The sequence below is a fragment of the Glycine max genome, chromosome 13 (assembly GCF_000004515.6).
Source record: "Glycine max cultivar Williams 82 chromosome 13, Glycine_max_v4.0, whole genome shotgun sequence".
NCBI classification, from domain to species: domain Eukaryota; kingdom Viridiplantae; phylum Streptophyta; class Magnoliopsida; order Fabales; family Fabaceae; genus Glycine; species Glycine max.
In genome coordinates this window covers 17,569,355-17,587,395 of record NC_038249.2, presented here as the reverse complement: position 1 = coordinate 17,587,395, position 18,041 = coordinate 17,569,355, and the positions used below count along the sequence as shown (strand labels likewise).

The 18,041-nt window shown below is 29.0% G+C and overlaps 2 protein-coding genes across 8 annotated transcripts; both read right to left on the bottom strand.

Annotated features, from left to right (window-relative positions):
• Positions 1-1,425: 1,425 nt before the first annotated feature.
• Positions 1,426-4,222, bottom strand: LOC100777814 (uncharacterized protein At4g08330, chloroplastic). 2 transcript variants are annotated; one of them, XM_014765344.3, is made up of 3 exons: positions 3,736-4,222; positions 1,924-2,015; positions 1,426-1,734 (listed from the first exon to the last, which is right to left on the bottom strand). In XM_014765344.3, exons 1-3 carry the CDS (start codon positions 3,813-3,815, stop codon positions 1,619-1,621), a joined length of 288 nt encoding a protein of 95 aa, XP_014620830.1. In that variant the 5' UTR covers positions 3,816-4,222; the 3' UTR covers positions 1,426-1,618. The 2 variants fall into 2 exon arrangements, with proteins under 2 accessions (XP_014620830.1, XP_003542997.1); XM_003542949.5 differs by having other exon boundaries at positions 1,426-2,015; positions 3,736-4,209.
• A 2,251-nt stretch (positions 4,223-6,473) lies between these two features.
• On the bottom strand, positions 6,474-17,238 carry LOC100305885 (uncharacterized). 6 transcript variants are annotated; one of them, XM_026124792.2, is made up of 6 exons: positions 16,924-17,238; positions 16,700-16,819; positions 14,825-15,038; positions 8,016-8,159; positions 7,803-7,911; positions 6,474-7,087 (listed from the first exon to the last, which is right to left on the bottom strand). In XM_026124792.2, exons 1-6 carry the CDS (start codon positions 17,152-17,154, stop codon positions 6,814-6,816), a joined length of 1,092 nt encoding a protein of 363 aa, XP_025980577.1. In that variant the 5' UTR covers positions 17,155-17,238; the 3' UTR covers positions 6,474-6,813. The 6 variants fall into 6 exon arrangements, with proteins under 6 accessions (XP_025980577.1, XP_025980578.1, XP_040863687.1 ...); XM_026124793.2 differs by lacking the exon at positions 16,924-17,238 and having other exon boundaries at positions 6,528-7,087; positions 14,825-15,122; XM_041007753.1 differs by lacking the exon at positions 16,924-17,238 and having other exon boundaries at positions 6,528-7,087; positions 14,825-15,053.
• Between the last annotated feature and the right edge of the window lie 803 nt (positions 17,239-18,041).

The window sequence follows — 18,041 nt, the reverse complement described above, 5'->3', positions numbered from 1 at the left end:
TTATTACAATTCTTTATAGTTTGTACTTTGATTTTAGTAATGGCCAGAAAAAACATATTCTTAATTTAGATTTTCGTAATTGCAACTATATATTCTTAATTTTTATGAACTTTTATACATCTAAAGATATATCATATCTATATATTTTTAGAATATTGAAATTGTCATATAATATGTACATCCTAGATTGTTAAACATTAATCATAATCTCTAAAAAGGTCTTATATAACTAGTGAAGGTCTTGTATAACTAGTGATGGCCTTGAGCACGGTTAAGATGAACGATCGTCCAGGACTCCATTTTAAAAATAAATATTTTTTAATAATTTTTTATTTACTCACCAAATTTTTTATTTAGTCTACATAAATGTTAAAATATTTTTTTACATATTGTTATAATGTAGCAATGCAAATTATGTTGCCTAAGGACAGTTTCTCTTCAGTTGGGTAACAAGGTAAACAAAATGTAAAGAGATATTAGGAACATAAAAAAATTGAAACTTCTTAAAAATATGATAATTGGTATGATTTTAATTGTAAAATTTTCTTTAAAGAATTAAAATTCATTACAGAAATTTTAACAATTGAATCAAAACTAAGCTTAATAATATTGAGTTCTTTGAAGCCACTTAATTGTTTTCTTAATGCATGTACATCTTATAATACAATATTAACTATTTATGTTATTCTTGCATTTACTAAAAAAATTATCAAAAATGAAAATTTAAAAAATTTAACTTGCAATCAACAGGTAAATTAATCATTTTACTTTGATTTTTTTTAAAAAAATCTTGATTATGAATGGTATTATTAACGATTTTTGCATAAAAATACAAAATGACAATATTTAAATGATTACGAGGACAAAAAAATGATAATAAGAACATAATTTTCTAGGTTTGGTCCTGTGATTCCTAAAATTTAAGGTGGGATTTTTTTTTAATTCTTAATAAAAGCTTATGTGTTATCACGGACAAATTCGAGGGTTCAGTCATGCGAAAGTGTGCATCGAGAGTATGAGATTTGGAAAACAACCCAACCCCGATACCTCTTTCTCCAAAAAAAAAAAAACTCAAGCTAAACCTTTAAACAAACCTTCCACAAAAGAAAGTTGTTCTACTGATAAAACAAAAACAAAAGAAAGATGTCCTTATCCATGTTAGGCTAAGATATTAGACTACTAATTTGTCCATAACTCTTGTCCCACAAACTTTTGTATGTGGTAAACATTTATGACTAACCAATATTTCTTGTCCATTAAGTCAATGTCACTAAATGTGAATCTGATGTTAAGAAGCATCCTTCGTACCACACTAATCATACAATTCATTTAAAAATATTTTCCTTTTTTCTTTTCCACTTAGGTTCTGTTTTTCTTCCCAGTAATATAATATTTTACCTCGGAAGTTTTGACGGTTTAGTCAACTTCATAAAATCCCATACCTTCAATACTTTTTAATTTAATTCTTACAACTCTTTCACACGATTATTAGTCACATTTTCATTAGGGAAAGCACAAAAACTTGCCAAACCATCTGCATATATTAATGAACTTCTAAGTTCTAACCACCCTGTCATCAGATTTGGCGGTGTAGGAAGTACTATTTTTACCAGGTATTTCAAGCATACACAGGGATTCCAGATTCTTCAGAAGATGAAGGTTGTAGGGCACGAATGCGAATGTCGTATTTTGTATGACTGACCACTTTGGAGCTAGGAGATGATTCAGCTCCGTCTGTCACAAGAGGAAAGGACGAAGTGTAACCATTGTATGCATTTCCAATATGGTTGCCACATTTGCGACAAAGAAGCTTGGTTCTTCGGCGAAACAAACCCCATGAGTGCTTATCAAAATGGGGCACACACTGAATTTCATCAACCTGGGTAAATCTGCTAAGATCAATGCTGAAGAATGATATAATACCTCGCTTTATGGACTTCCCATATTTAGATCCAATGGATGCAGTGTTCCGGTTCGAGGAGGACAGGTTCAGCTCATAACCACAAGTGCCACAGCTGCCAAATATATAAAGAAAAGGTATTATAATTGCAACAATAAAAATAAAGAACTTGGATTCATCACATGTAAATCATACTCAGAATAACAAGCTTAGTCTTCAATGTATTGACATAAACAATTATAATGACTGATGGTAAAGAATGCATTTGGAAGACATGGTTGGTTATTATCACAAGTTCACAACATATCATGTTAAATATATGTATATGCTTCTGATAAGGCCACGGCTTGTTTACAAGGGAACTGGATTGGACCTTTTTCCTTCCAATTTTAAGTTCCTCAAGCTCAAATGACAGCACTTACTATCAATCAAGTCTTGGAAAATTAGTAAAAGAAATCACTAAAAAGGCTTATAACTTACAAGTGAAGCTAACCAATTACTTTTCTATTTAACGTGTTTCGTTGTTCAGTGCTTGGCCATCTAAGACCCAACCAGAACTTGAGCAAGCTATTCAAGGAAATATATGATCATAATTTACAATAACATTCATGTTCCTACCATTTTTTATAAAGATATATTCCATGAAAATCACAATACAATTATTTACCATCATTCAAACCATTTTTTATTTTCTAGACCATCCATAGGTATTTTTCTCAGAAACCAATCTTGTTTGAATTAGGAACATCCAAAGCATGATAAAGCTAACTCTCGTGACAAGGATTAATTCCGTATACAAGAATTGAACCCAAGATATTGCTTAAGGAGGAATCAAGCATGTGCTACATGACCCAACACATGGTAAACTTCATATAACAAAGGCAAACTGCATCTACCCCTTTTTCTTCTTCTCTGTTTTTCTATTTCAAAGTGTTAATCCATTACTTACTAACCTAAAAGAAGCTTCAGAGTATTTGTCTTTAAATGTCATGGGATTGAGAGCAAAGAACCCATTATTTTCCCATGGAAAGGGGATCATCAATGTCAATCAAATACCATCTTAAACCCTCAACATATCCGGTTACAGCTCAAAGAAAAGGTTATACTCCAAACTATTCCAATTTTCAAACGGTCCACAACTCTCCAGATATCGGAGAAACAACTCTAATTCCAACCACTTTCAAGAGTAACATGTCATATACACTACTATTCAAGAAGAGCTTCTCAGTAGTGTATGCAGTTTCTGAAGAAACTAATATGCAGAAAATTTAATCAGCAAGGTTTTAAATTGCAGTCGCCACAATCCTTAATATTACAAAAAATTGTGGACAACTTTGCACCAAATATGGCCGAAATTACCATTGCGGACCGTTTTTCAAAACATTGCTTAATAAGGAAGAAAAACAGACACGTCTCTTTTCTTGAGAAGGGGAAAAAGACAAACTATCTCTCACACAGTCGTTACCAGATGCAAATTGTGATCACTGAGGGTACCTTTCAATCTTAATTTTCCACACCAAATGATCAAACATTTCCTACTCTTGAAAGTGACTAAGAGTACCCAATCTAATGCTCTATTACAAATCTCAAATTCCCCTCTTGAAATTAATAAAAAAAAAATACCTTTAATAATGCAAGTTATTAATACTATCATGCTAGTTTAGTAATCACAAATTAACAATGAATCTTCATCTTCATATACATAAAAAGAGAATTTTAGAAAAATATCATTATCACGATTCACGACCATAAATCGATTGCGATTTATCGAAAAAGAACTACTAAAGAATTATTTAACCTAATAAAAAGAATCTACGAATTCAACGAAAGCGAACCTGTAACGGACATCTCTCTGAGAAGAGCAGGAGTAAGTTCGGTTAAAGTGACCGTCTCGTTTGAACGCCGAATCATCCATCTATTGATTAGTGATTATCGGCGACGGCGGAGGCGGTGGCAGAATGCGGAAGAGCCACCGTGGAGGAGAGGTTAAGCGAGAGAGAGAGAAGTGAATTATAGGGAATTGGGACAGAGCGTGTTCCGGAGGATTCGGGACGCGCGAGTTTGACCGAACCGAACGCGATCGACACGACACCGTTTTGCGAGGGAGTGGAATGGTTCGGTCACGCCAAAGTGAAAGGAAGGATCCAAAGGTAGAGAAGAAAAAGAAGATGATGATGATGGTGGAGACGAAGCTTAGCTGAATGAAAGTGGCGTTTTTGGAATTTTAGTTTTCCTTTTTTATTATTCGATGGTTCTGTTTCGAATTCTGATTGTTAATTTGTTGTTATTATTGCTGTGGGAAACTGTGAATTGGCTTTTGTTTTTAAATCCGTCGGTGACTCGGTGTGGGGGGGGGGGGGTAAACGAAGATCCTGTTGCGGAGTTATACGATTAAGCCGTACTTGCTGTTTTTGTTTTGATTTTGGATTTTACATGTTTCTAATTTTTATTTTATTGGTGTTAATGTCCGCTTTAGAACTGATTATAACGGTTAAAAGAAAATATAAGGGTTTTGGATTATGTCCGCAATATTTTTGGTGGTAATGAGTGAAATCCGATTTGGCTGACCGATCCGTCTAATTAGGACCTAATGACAAGTAATTATTGGATCAATTATACAATTGATGTAAGATGACTCAACCTAACTCAGTCGATTAGGTATCAGATCTCAATTGTATAAATCTGATCCGATCGATTTTATCAAAATATATATATATTACTTCTATTTTAATGTTTCATTATTATCAATTATTATTTTAATATGTGAATATAAATTTTTTTATTCAAATAATATTAATTTTATATTTATATATAATAGTTATATATATAATTTTAAATTTTTAAAAACCTAAAAAATTTTGTTTTTATTATCATTTTTTTGTTCTCGTAATCATTTATGTATTGTCATTTCATATTTTTATGAAAAAAATCATTAATAATATAATTCGTAATCCTAAATTAAAAAGTAAATCTTTGAGGTTACTTTTGAAAGCTTAAAACTGTCACAAATGAAATATGTGATAATTTTAGAAATCCCAAGGACTCAATTAAAAAAATATAATTAAGAACTTAATTAAATATGACGAGCAATTTTTGAAACTTAGAGACAAAGCAAAAACCAAAATATCTTATTAAGAAAATATTCTGAATTTCTGATATAATTTTTAGTTTAAGTTGTTTTATGTGTTATAACTTAGTATTTTTAAAAAGATTTCATCTTTTGAAAAAAAAACATTTAAAGTTTCTCTAACGCAATTCAATTCTCTTTTGTTCCATTTATTTCAATGGATAACTTATATAGTTACATAATTGACAAGGAAACATATATGATATAGAAACATAAAAGGATTGTCTTGTCTCCTAATGAAGCAAAAAATAGAAAATAATTTATGATATTATTTTCTATTTGTAGACCATAGTAAGTGATTTGTTATTACAACTATTTATAGTTTTGTTGGGAAAACTTGAGTTTTCCCACTTCGTGAAGTTAAAATAGACACTTAGTAACTAAAGGTAGTAATGGGAGCACACAATTATAATTTCTCCAATATGGAGATTTTTCCACCTTACAAAAGAATAGTAGGATTACAAGGATGTGTTTACAAAATTGACTCACTCTACGGTGGCTCACTCAAGTTTGAGCATAAAAACTTCCCAAATTTATCTTCTCTCAAAGATGCTCTCTAACTTTTTAGCTTTCTCACTCTAAGAAGTAGATTCACTTTTGTCTTAGATGATTAGGAATGAAGACTCATATCCTTATTTATATTACTCCACCTCCACAATGAATGGTGGAGATTACTTGTATCCTAGGGTGAAGATTAATTTTCTAGAATGATCCATACATTCTATGAGTTTCTACACTCTTCTATGCCTTTCCATATCCTTTCATACTCTTCCATAAGGTTCCAAAAGGTTCCATACATCTCCAGAATATTCCAGAGGTTTTTACATTCTTCCACAAGCTTCTAGAGAGTTATACACTACTCTACAGTTCTCTAGGACGTTCTAGAAAATTCTACATTATTTTAGAAAGCTCTGAAATTTTCTAGAACCTCTCCAATTAAGGAGGAATCCCAACAAGTTTGTACTTTGTTTTTAGTAATGCCCATCAAAAAACATATTCTTAATTTAGATTTTCGTAATTGCAACTATATATTTTTAATTTTTATGAACTTTTATATATTTCAAGATATATCATATCTATATATTTTTAGAAGACCGGAATTGTCATATAATATAATATGTACATTGTTAAACATTAATCATAATCTCTAAAAGGTCTTATATAATTAGTGATGATCTTGAGCACGGTTAAGATGAACATAGTCTAGGAGTCCATTTTTAAAAAATATTTTTGTTATAATTTTTTATTTAGTCTATATAAATACTAAAATAAATTTTTTACATATTGTTATAATGTACCAATGCAAATTATGTTGCCTAAGGAATGTTTCTCTTCAGTTCGGTAACAAGGTAACAAAATATAAAGAGAGACAAGTTAGGAACATAAAAAATAAAATAAAAAAATTGAAACTTCTTAAAAAAATATGATAATTGGTATGATTTTAATTGTAAAATTTTCTTTAAAGAATTAAAAGTCATTACAGAAATTTTAACAATTAAATCAAAACCAAGCTTAATAATATTGAGTTCTTTGAAGCCACTTAATTGTTTTCTTAATACATGTACATCTTATAATACAATACTAACTATTCATGTTATTCTTGCATTTACTAAAAAAAATTATCAAAAATGAAAATTTTAAAAATTTCACTTGCGATCAACAGGTAAATTAATAATTTACTTTGATTTTTTTAAAAAAAATCTTGATTATGAATGGTATTATTAATGATTTTTGCATAAAAATACAAAATGACAATATTTAAATGATTACGAGGACAAAGAAATGATCAACGAACTTTAGGCTTTTTTATTTGGCCACCTTGTTGAACCTGGAATGCTGCACAGATCTTCCTCCAGCTGCGTATTGCAATGATCGAGGGTATGCTAGTCCACAATGCATTTGCTCCAATATAGTATGCATAATAGTAAAATGAGCTTGCAGAAAAATTATCACCTTCCAAGATTGCTGTTATATAATAAACAGCAACTCCGTATAGTTGGCCCAAAGAAATTGCAAATTGAAGTATATAGTTATATGACTTTCCAGTAGCTATTGTATATCTGTCATCCATTTTGGCAATACAAACAGTTAGGTGAAAGAAAATGAAAAACAAAACAAGATAAAACATGCAATCAAGAGTTAAATTTGTATAAAGAAAATTCATTAGTATTGCCATGGCCTTGGCCTACGAAGCACAAAAACTCTCTAATTCGATGTGTCACTGTGTCGGAAATATATGTCCAACACCAATACTTATCCTACACTTCTAATTAGGGATTCAATAGATTTTTTTTTTTTTAGTTTGGATACGTAAGCCCTTACTTTTATACAATTCAGACACTTGAACAAATACCTCCACCACACTAACATTTTTAAAGAATTATTCATTTTTAACATTTAGGTAAGTCAACTTAAAATAAAAATTTTAAAAAATAATGTCTCTTTTTTTATTGAGATTTGTTGTCATAGAAAAAACATAAAATGATTGTTTACAAAGATAAATATATCATAAATTTTTAGATATTTTGTTTTTTAGAAGCTTTAAATATTTTATGATGTTTTATTTCATTAATTAGAATTTCTCTCTTTGTGTTTATACCATATTTTTATATCTTACATTTTTTCTTATAAAAACATTAAGCGTCTATTTTCATTCGTGTCCAGTTTCCATGTCGACTTCCATACTTCATATGTTATGCAATTAGTGTATCTTTATCATATGTTATGCAATTAGTTTATCTTTGTCATATCTTTGGTTCTTTATTTTCAACTTACACAGCTAAAAGACTAGCTGGCCCCTCCAAAACAGCTGTTAGTCCTTCAATAGTAACTACCCCTGCATCCCTTCCTGCATACCTTGAATCCGCTTTACTATATTCCTTCCCTGTTATTGGTTCATTAGAAACCTTCCATCAACTAAAAAACTGCAAAAAACTACAAATTCTAACAATGCTAATATATGTTCAATGCCAAAGAAATTAAACTCACAAACTTCAGCCAGGAAGAAGCCAGTCTTATCCTTGAAAAGCTCTGGTGAGAAAACAAAATAACCCTCAATTATAATGTGCGTGAGGCCTGTGAAGGCCCACCAACACATCAGTAGTCTCTCAATTTTGGTTTTGTTAAGGGGTCCTGGGAGAATCAGAATACAAAGTAATGTAAACAAAATAAAAAAAAACCTATAATCAATTCCAAGAATCTGCTAATAGAAATTTAAATCACAATTAATGCATTTTAGAAATTATTTTCCAGAATACCCATTCATGGGCAAACATACGTTAACGATATTTTAGAGAAAAATACAAAAAATATGAAATGGTGTATGTTTAACAATAAGGGAAGTGTATTTAGCAATTGGCAAAAAAAATAATTTAACTTATAGTACACGGTTATTAATAATCTAAAAAGAAATTGCATATAAAAAGAAAAATGAACGTAAAATCTTACATCATAGTGTAACCTATGGATTTAAAATTTGTGGTATTTACTTTTAAAAAATAAACTTATCATTTAATAAAATAAGTTAAAGGATGAAGTTAATATAATTCTTCCTCCTGGTGCTATTTCACTTCCTTCAGAGACGCTAAATGATGTCTCATATTATTTAGTCACAAAATACATATATATTTTTTAGGAATTATAAGATTGATTTATAACATTATCTCGAGAAAAAAAAGAATTTCAATGATTTTTAAGCAATATTAATCCAATATAGGATAAAATTATTTGCTTTTCCAAATTCTAATATGAATTTTATTAAGAAACAAGTTAATCTTATAACTCATAAAATTACACGAGCATCAAAATTTCATCAAAATTTCATGATGCTCTCTTGTTTACAATCATATTTTTTTTCTTTTATGCTTTAATTTATCTTTAGTTTGTTTGAATAGGATAATTTAATTAGGTAATGTATTTTTTACGGAGAATTAAATTCTTTTTTTATCAAAAGTAACTTTTTGGATATTTTACTAAAAAGAATTTAAAATTTTAGGATTTAAATTTATTGAGATTTGGTTAAAAGGTTTCATGGTTTTGATGTTGTTCTTCTATTATAATTGTTTTATTTTATTCTCATCTTAATCTAAATTGCATTTTACTCAATTGAATTCCAAACTAGGGTTTATATATTTTCCTCAATACTCATTCGCGCAAACCTGATCTCTGGCTCTCAAACTTCTCTCTCCCTGCTTCGTCTTGCTCTATCATTTGCTAGGTTTTTTTTATTGAGATTTGGTTCTAGGGATTCATATTTTGATGTTGTTCTTCTATGATGACTATTTCATAATTTTTTTTTTGTTTTACTCTCATTAATCACATTTTACTCCGTTGAATTTCAATATTAGGGTTCATATATTTTCCTCAAGTATGTATTGTTCATCCTGAAGTGCTTTACACATTAATAATGTTTTTATATAACATTCCAAGTATTACATAAATATTAGTTTGTGCTTACTTCTATGGTTGTGTTGTGTTTGTGTTCTATTTTGGATTCAAAGAAAAGCTTATTGTATTCTGTTTTGAGAGTCAGATACCAATCTTGCAATTGAAAAACAAGTAGAAATTATTCCTTGATTCAGAGTTTATTGCATAAGTTTCTCTTCCCACTCTTAATTTATAGAGTTTCAAATTCAATCCTTGTTTTACAAAGATAAAAAGAAAAATAGCTATTTAAATTTTCAGTTTCCATTAGATTTATTATTATTTAGCAGTGAAAGGGATCTCCACTAGTAGGTGCATAAGTGGAAATTTGCAGCAAGCAATTTGTACCTTTGTTGATTTTGTTGAAGCAACGATCTTTATTATATAAAGTATGTTTGTACACATTACAATTAAAAATATGTTGGATGTGCATCGTATTCTACAATACTAGTATATTCTTGATAGCCATATCTTTCAACATGTAAAAATAGATTTAAATATGTTGTGACCAATGTTATTAAATCGGTTGGTCGATTTGATTTTCATCTTAGATTAAGTATGTGTTCATAATTTGGTATTGAAACCTATTGTATGATACTCATTTGAGTCAGTTGAGTCACTTTAAGGCTCTGGTGCATTCACCTTAAGCCTCGGTTTTTATAGTTTGCAGTGCACGCTCAAGCTACTTTTCCAAGTTTTACTAGATTTCTCACACACCCAAGTATGATTTGAACCAATTCGTGAAAAAATGTCATAGACATCGAGCAATATTATAATTGATAGGAGACAAAATATTACTCAATGCCAAAAAAACTAGCTTAAGTGGAAAGATTATCCTCTTTCATCCAAGACAAAAACATCAGCAAGTGGGCTATCATTCAAACTTTTAGATTGATTAATATACCATATTCCACATCAACCTTTGATAAGCTAATTAAGAGTAAAAGATGACTTGGAGGACACTTAATAGGGGCCATGACAAGTTATTTGTTTCTCTTAGAACTTGTATCAATTACGGAAAGAAAAACAGACATCGTACTGCAAAGGTATGCACATATTAATGTTGTTAATTACCTCTCACAATTCACAAGATGTCCTCTCTCTTTGTCTCATTTTTTTTTTATTTATAGGCAGCATGCCTTATTTGTTTAACCAACTAATTACCAACATAACTAAGTAATGGGTATCTATCAGTTTCATTTACTATATATGTCAGGACCATGGAATTATCAATTAATTTGTTGTTAACCAAAACAAGTTGTTTATGATGAAAGCTGAACAACTGGCCAACATTAAAAGGTGATAGGACCCCAATGAAGTGATGAATAATAATAGCCAATATTTTATGTGGTGCAGTCACATAAATCTTCCACCACTTATTCTCATTTCTTGCCATTTCTATATCAATAGTGATTTTCATATTGTCCTAACTTTAGATAAATTTGCACAAGGGTTTATGATTGCGATGTCGAGTCTATTTTGTCAGTCTTCCATCCATCCCCATTTACATGCATATTTGTAACTTATTTTTCAATGTGAAACTTTTAGTAACTTATTTTTTAATGTGAAACTTTTTAGCAAGAGTTGAAATTCTATTTTTACTCTTCTTACTTACTATACCATGCCCTGTTCGATATTGTTATGTTATGCCAATTGCTCGGACACTCACTAGTAGTAGTAGTAATTAGTACTGTTTTAAGTTTTGGAGAACATGGTATGTAATTGTGAGTGGCATTCCCACTTTGACTGGGATAGCACAAAGTACATGATTATCGTTGAAAATGAAATTGCATGGAATGAATATGTTAAGGTAGTCAATCATCTTTTTAATTTTATTTATTATTCAATTGTAGTTATTATTTGTATTGTTATTAACATGTTTCTATTTTTTTCAAGTCACATGAAGAGGCCAAACGATTTTGATTCAAAGTCATTCCTAATTGGGATGATATTGTAGACCTATGTGCAAAGGATAGAACTATTGAACTTGGAGTAGAAAATGCATTGGATGTAAATGATATCATGAGCAAAGGAGAAAATGAAGAGGAAGTAGTTCACAGTGTGAGTATTGACTTAGAGGGATCAAGTTCTGCCATAAGGAAAAACACTCGCCCAAGTAAAAATGGAGAGAAACAAGGGATGATTTCCTCAATAAAAAAAGTAGTTGAATCAATGAAAGAATTTGTTGAAGTGACTAAGAAGAAGACGGAGAACAAAAAGAAGATGGAGATAAAAGAAGCTCAAGAAATGGTACATGAAGTGGTGAATGAGCTAGATAATATACCTAATTTTAATGGTGCACTTCGACATAGAGTAATCGATTGGTTGACAGAAAATTCCATTAAGTTTTCGATTATAAAAGCTCTTCCATTGGATTGGATGAGAAGGAAGATTACGTCTCGTCTTTTATGTCTTGATGCCAAATTACAGGTACATTTGATATCATGACAAGTATATTGATGTTATATAATTATGTTTTACATTTATATCTTTCATTTTATATAACAAATTATGTTTTAACAAATATGATTTCTTCAGTAACACTTAACATTATGTTTTCTTCTACAAAAAAGATGTGAAGGAATTCTTGTGCTAAAGTAAAGACAATTAAAAAATTTGAATTATTTTGGAAATTGGACTTATTTTGTGATTAGATTTTGCTTCAGTCCAAGTATTTTTTTTTTTGTAATTGCATTATTGGCCAATGACTTCTATAGAAAACAAGTTTTATCTGTAGGCTTCTAAATAACATTCCAAGGTGAAACGGTGCATTAATACCTCAGATTTTATTGTCAAAAAAGCCTTGTGAATTTTAATTTGTATATTTTTTTATGTTGTGGTAGTTCTAAGATCACATTTAATATGTCATTTTATCTACTAAATAGTTTTGTCTTATAAGCTTATAGAGTAGTAGATCATAAATGGAATAATAATTTAAATAGTTGAATTAATATATTTTTAATTGAAATAGATTAAAATAGTACATATTTATTGGAATACACAAATAATACATAAAATTTATTAATAAAAAAATCATTATTTTATTAAAAAAAATATTTTATTAAAATATAAAATTTTAAAAAAGAATGCATTGGACTATTTTATCAACATAAAAATTTTTGAAAATGAAGAAATTCAATTTCTCTATGCAAAAACAAAATTTTAAAAATAAAAAAAAATTATTTTTTTTTTCTTCAAACACAGAATTTTAAAAAAATTTAAATTATAAAATATAAAATTTTAAATTTTTAAATTTTTAAAATTCTTTAAAATTTTAAATTTTAAATTACGTGATGCAAACACATTCTTAATCAAATGATGAGTTTTTTTTTTTCCTAAAAGAAGATTTGATTTGATAGGTGATGGTTAGACTTTTTTTCTTTGTCATTTTTTAAGTGAATGCACTAACAATAACATCATAGACATTATTAGGCCTCATATAACATGATTTTTTTTTACCTAAGACCGTCTTTGGGAGCGATGATTTTGTACAAAATAGAAGAGAGTAGAACGAAAGTTACGAAATTCTAGACATTTACGCGGTGCGCAAGAAATATATTATGGAAATTTAAAAAAAAAACAAAGATGTTAATGTATGTCAGGTGTCCTCTTCCTCATCCTTGTCTGTAACAAATTTAACAGTTTCAGAATTCAAAGCAACGAAGAACACAATGCTGAACAACACTAGTGGTTCGATTTCATTAATGGACACACCAATCCCAAATCTCAATGTTGAGCTGAGCTAGAGCTCTTTTTCCAGTAATAATTTCGTCAATTAAAGAGAGAAGATAATTGTTATTTTCACTTTTCCTTTTTATTAATACACTCCCATTTGATTTTTATTTTGATAAAATTATAAATTTAATCATCTTATTTGTCCTAAAATTCAATTTTAGTTCCCCTATTAATCTCTTAATTTTTTAATATAATTATTTCAGTCTTTGAAATTATATATTGATAATTAATTGCCTTAACTATGATGCGTCGCGTATTTATTGAATGATAATTTTATATACATAATTAATGTTAAAATCGAATTAAATACACACTTCCCTTATCAATAAATTTATCAGTTGCATCATAACTCCAACAAATGTCTTTCAATTTGAGTTTTATTCTCCTCTATCTCTCTCACTACTTATAACATTATTTCTCCTAATTTGAAAGATCTTTTTCTTTCTTTTTTTTTCTCGGAAAAATAATTATGTGGTTTTTGTGCGGTTCTGATTTGGATAAGCGTTGAAATTCTGTATCAGAAATGTGGTTAGCATATCCCTTACTTTGCTTCTAACAATACTGGTAATTGTTGCTTGTGATGTGCTGGTTGGAAGTGGTTTTTGCAGTTTTGTGATGATAATCTTATATATAGAGTGGAATTCTCTTTTAAGGTTTAATTCTATATCGAACGCAATGACATTCAAACAAATATGATGAGATTTACAGCAATTCATATATTGTATTGGACTAATGAATTAAACTCACTTAGCCGACACTAAATACACTAATAAAAGAAATCTATATACACTGTTAGGAAAAAAATAATGGTTTTTAATTTGATGTCATAGATATAGATTTTGTCCTAATGAAAATTAATCTATTATATTTGGGGTTTGTCTAACCAATGACATTGGTTAAAAATAAAAAGGAGTATTTTTTTTATTAAACATCATATGAAAGTGTATTCACAAGAGCCGCTTATTTTTACGCATCTTAATAAAAAAAATATTACTTCTTTAACATATTTGTCGTAGGTTTATACTAATAATACGATGCAACGATAATATACATTAATTTACAATATACCATAAGAAATCAATGTATAACATTAGTGCATCACCCAGATATGATAAATCTATAATATCTATATTAATAACTGACAGCCATATATTTTAATTTATTTATAGAAATTGACGACACATATTCCAGAGTTTATAGTAGTTGATGTACTTTAATCAACTAACTAAATTAATTTTTTTATGGTAGGCATGCATTATATTAATGGTGACAAGTCTAATAGCTTTTTTTCCTATTGTTGTGGAATTCATTTTGTTGGGATAGAAAACCAAAAGAATGGAATTATATGGAGTGAAAGACAGCTAAGATAGTATTTAAATAAATTTTCGCCGTTGACATTTATAAGAGAAGAAAATAAAAAAAAAAGTAAAACATATTAAACCTATCTATAAGTTAAAATCAGTTTACACACTTTAATTTTTGGAAAAGTTAAAAATTGAAAAAAAAAATATAAAAAATTAAATACAAAAGTTAATTTTAACTTATATGATGAGTTCAATTCATTATATCTTCTTATCATCTTTCTCCTATAATGTTCATGGAAGTTAGAAATGTGGGAAATATTTGTGAGAGCTAATTACCTCCTTGGCCTTCACTGAGTCCTTTGCCTGGAGGAATGACTGCCTTATTGAGTTCAGTGGGAAGGTCATAAAGAAATTTGCCACGGTAAACCAGTGCTCCAATGGCTCCTAGTAGTGTGAAAAGTAGAAGTGCTTCATATATGGGCATTCCAGTTTCCAGATTAAGTTGTGCTATGATTCCTTTGCCAGTAATTGCTTCACCCAACGATGGTGCCTACAAATGTGGCAACTATGACATAAATTATGTCCCTTTTGCATCCCCTAGAAGTGCTTCATATATGGGCATTCATTATAATGTCTGGATTATGAAAAAAGAATGGGATTGTTTCGATTGTTTAAAATGAAATATAATAGAACACATTTCATTTCATTTCATTTATTACATGTTTGAATTGAAGTTAGAATTATGTTGTATTTATAATCTAATGTAAATCCAATAAATATAAATAAAAATAAATTTTGTAACCCTTTACTAAAATTACTTTTCCTCAAAAGAACTTTTCAAAGTAAAAATCAAACATGCATTTAATGACATTTTTATATTTAGGTAGTCTTTGTTCTAAATTATTTTTATAGTTTTCTTGTCCTTATAAGAATTTAAAGTCAAACGCATTTTAATTTAAGTTCTTAAAAAAGTGAACTCATTTATACTAAAGAAAAAATAAAAAAAAAATTGTATAAAAATAAGATAAAAAAGAATTTTTAAAAAAAGCTCCTTAAATGTATAGCTTTTTGTTGGCTTATACCAAAGCATCAATTTCCGGTATTCGTTGGCTTGAAAAGTGTTTTCATTGGTGACTGCAGCTGCAGATGTTTTGTTTGGTCGGCCAGTACGAGTGACTGTAGAACGAATTATAAGTCATTTTGAGAATAAGGAATTAAAAAAAATTTCTGACTAGCAGAGACGAAATTAGAAAAAAAAATAGGTGGCAAAAAATTATTATGTGATAATTAAATAAAACTAATAATGACTAACTGCCAATTTTTAAAAGGTCCTTAAACTATATTTTTCTTTATTATTTTGGTCCCTAAATTAAAAAGTAGATCCTTGAGGTTACTTTTTGAAAGCTTAAAACTGTCGCAAATGACATATAACATATGTAGCAATTTTAGAAATCCTAATGACTCAATTAAAAAAAACATAATTAAGAATTTAATTAAATATGACGAGCAATTTTTGAAACTTAGAGAGAAAACAGAAACCAAAATATCTTATTAAAAAAATATTCTCATATAATTTTTAGTTTAAGGTGTTTTATGTTTTATAAAAAAACATAATATGTCAAATTTGGAAAACTGAATAATTAAAAATGATAGTTGTATAACGATTATTTACACATCGGTAATCTGGTTTACATTTGAGACATAAATTTAAAATATTCAAAATTAATTGATATTTTTGTTTATAACATGATAAATAGAAACATCATCAATAATAATTTTGTTGACAACTTATTTTCAATTGAGTAATGTTAAATCCTCTTGTTCTGTTTCCTCCAACTACGTTTTAGGTTAAGTATTGAATGAAAAGTAAAAATATTTATTACCTTGCAATTAGAAAATATATTTAAAACGTATCATAATAAGTAATAGGAGGTTTAAGAATTATTCTTTTCAATTACCTATGTCAGCCACAATATAAAATGATAAAAAAAAAATAGAACAATATAATGCTAAAAGATTTCTTCTATTCCTCCATTACCGAGCATAAGCATATAACAATCTTCAAATAACCATTATTTTGGAGGAGGCTATACACAACTATTATAACAAAATTATTGGTGGGGGATGAAAATAATCGATCTGTGTCTGTTAGAAAATAAAAATCACGGGGCAGTGGAGCCGAAAGAAATTACGAAGTAAAGTTTGACTCACAGAAAAACCGAGCATGGCAACACGACCAACAAAGAGTTCGTTCACCTTAGTAAAACCAAACCCACCAGAAGAGCCAAAAATGGCATCTTCAACCTTAGGCTTTGGCTTGGACTTCACAACCTGCATAGATCGCGTGGCACCAAATTCAGTGTGTTAAAACAAATTTAATAGACAAAAATTAGCTATTTTTATTCTAATAAAAATTATTGAATATAATTAAGTACCTTGCTGGGAGTCTTTGTTTTGAAGAAGGCCAAAGCTGTAATAAATGTGCGAGATGAAGAAGAAGAAAATGAATAAGAAGCTGAAGGTAGTGGAATGAAGAAGAGATGAGAAATTTTGGGCCTTAATCCTTGATTCTGAAGATGGATCAAAGAGTCTTTCTTCAGATCTATGGAATAGTTAGCAGAGCCAGGGACAGTGCTAGAAGACAAGAACAACACTGTTTGAGCCATGGCTTCGTGAAAATTTAGCTAGCTAGATGATTCACTATGTTCTTGATATATATATATATATATGGACAACTTTCATTTCATAAGTGTTCTTTAGGTTAATTTTTAACTCAAATTTTAAGATAGTAAAGAGGTTTATCCTAACGATTGTTTTTAAACTTGTAGATATCTATTCCTTCATCTTGAAGCGGGTGTAGTGTTGGAAATTTTACATTTATTAATGTTATATGGCTAAAATATCTTTTTAAATTAAATTAAGCTTAGACTCAAATTAATTTTAAAATGATATTAGAGGTTATTACAGTGGTTGTTGTTGTAGGACAATCAGTGTACGAATAAAAAAAATGTAATATGAAAAAAAGCTTAAGAGATACAAATGTAATTAATATTAATCCTTATATATCTTGAATAGCTGAGTGTCAAGTTGTTTGGAACAAGGAACATCTCTTTAGGTACTTAGGTCTCATTCCGTTCACGATTCAAACTGATAAGGTGCCTCCAACTTCTTCGGGTGATTTGGACAAGGATATCCAAAGGTGACAAATTTTAATTTGACACCTCCACCGAGTACAATGCAAATGGTTATTTTTAGGATAAACAATTGATTCTTTATCTTATTTAAAAGGGTTTAAAATAAGGACAAACCTATGTGTTGGTCAAGGGGCAATCGCTCACCCTCATTTTTTTTAAGTTTCATAATTAATATCAATATTTTTTATTATAGATTTTTTTGTTAATCTTTAATTATTAGATAAGATTCACTCTACTTTAAAGGTTTTATTTAAAACATTATACATGTAGCATGATCCTTGGGCCTTTTGTTTTTTACTTCAGTCCATAATTTATAAATTAATATCCTTAAAAATATAGGATAAATTTAGAAAATTCAT

Coding starts and splice junctions, on each gene's coding strand:
- LOC100305885 (XM_026124792.2), bottom strand. CDS start 17,154: ATGGCTCAAACAGTGTTGTTCTTGTCTTCTAGCACTGTCCCTGGCTCT. Junction 8,160..14,824: donor ACTCAGTGAAGGCCAAGGAG/GTAATTAGCTCT, acceptor TGATTCTCCCAG/GACCCCTTAACAAAACCAAA. Junction 7,088..7,802: donor CCAGCTAGTCTTTTAGCTGT/GTAAGTTGAAAA, acceptor AATGGATGACAG/ATATACAATAGCTACTGGAA.
- LOC100777814 (XM_003542949.5), bottom strand. CDS start 3,815: ATGGATGATTCGGCGTTCAAACGAGACGGTCACTTTAACCGAACTTAC. Junction 2,016..3,735: donor CAGAGAGATGTCCGTTACAG/GTTCGCTTTCGT, acceptor TATATTTGGCAG/CTGTGGCACTTGTGGTTATG.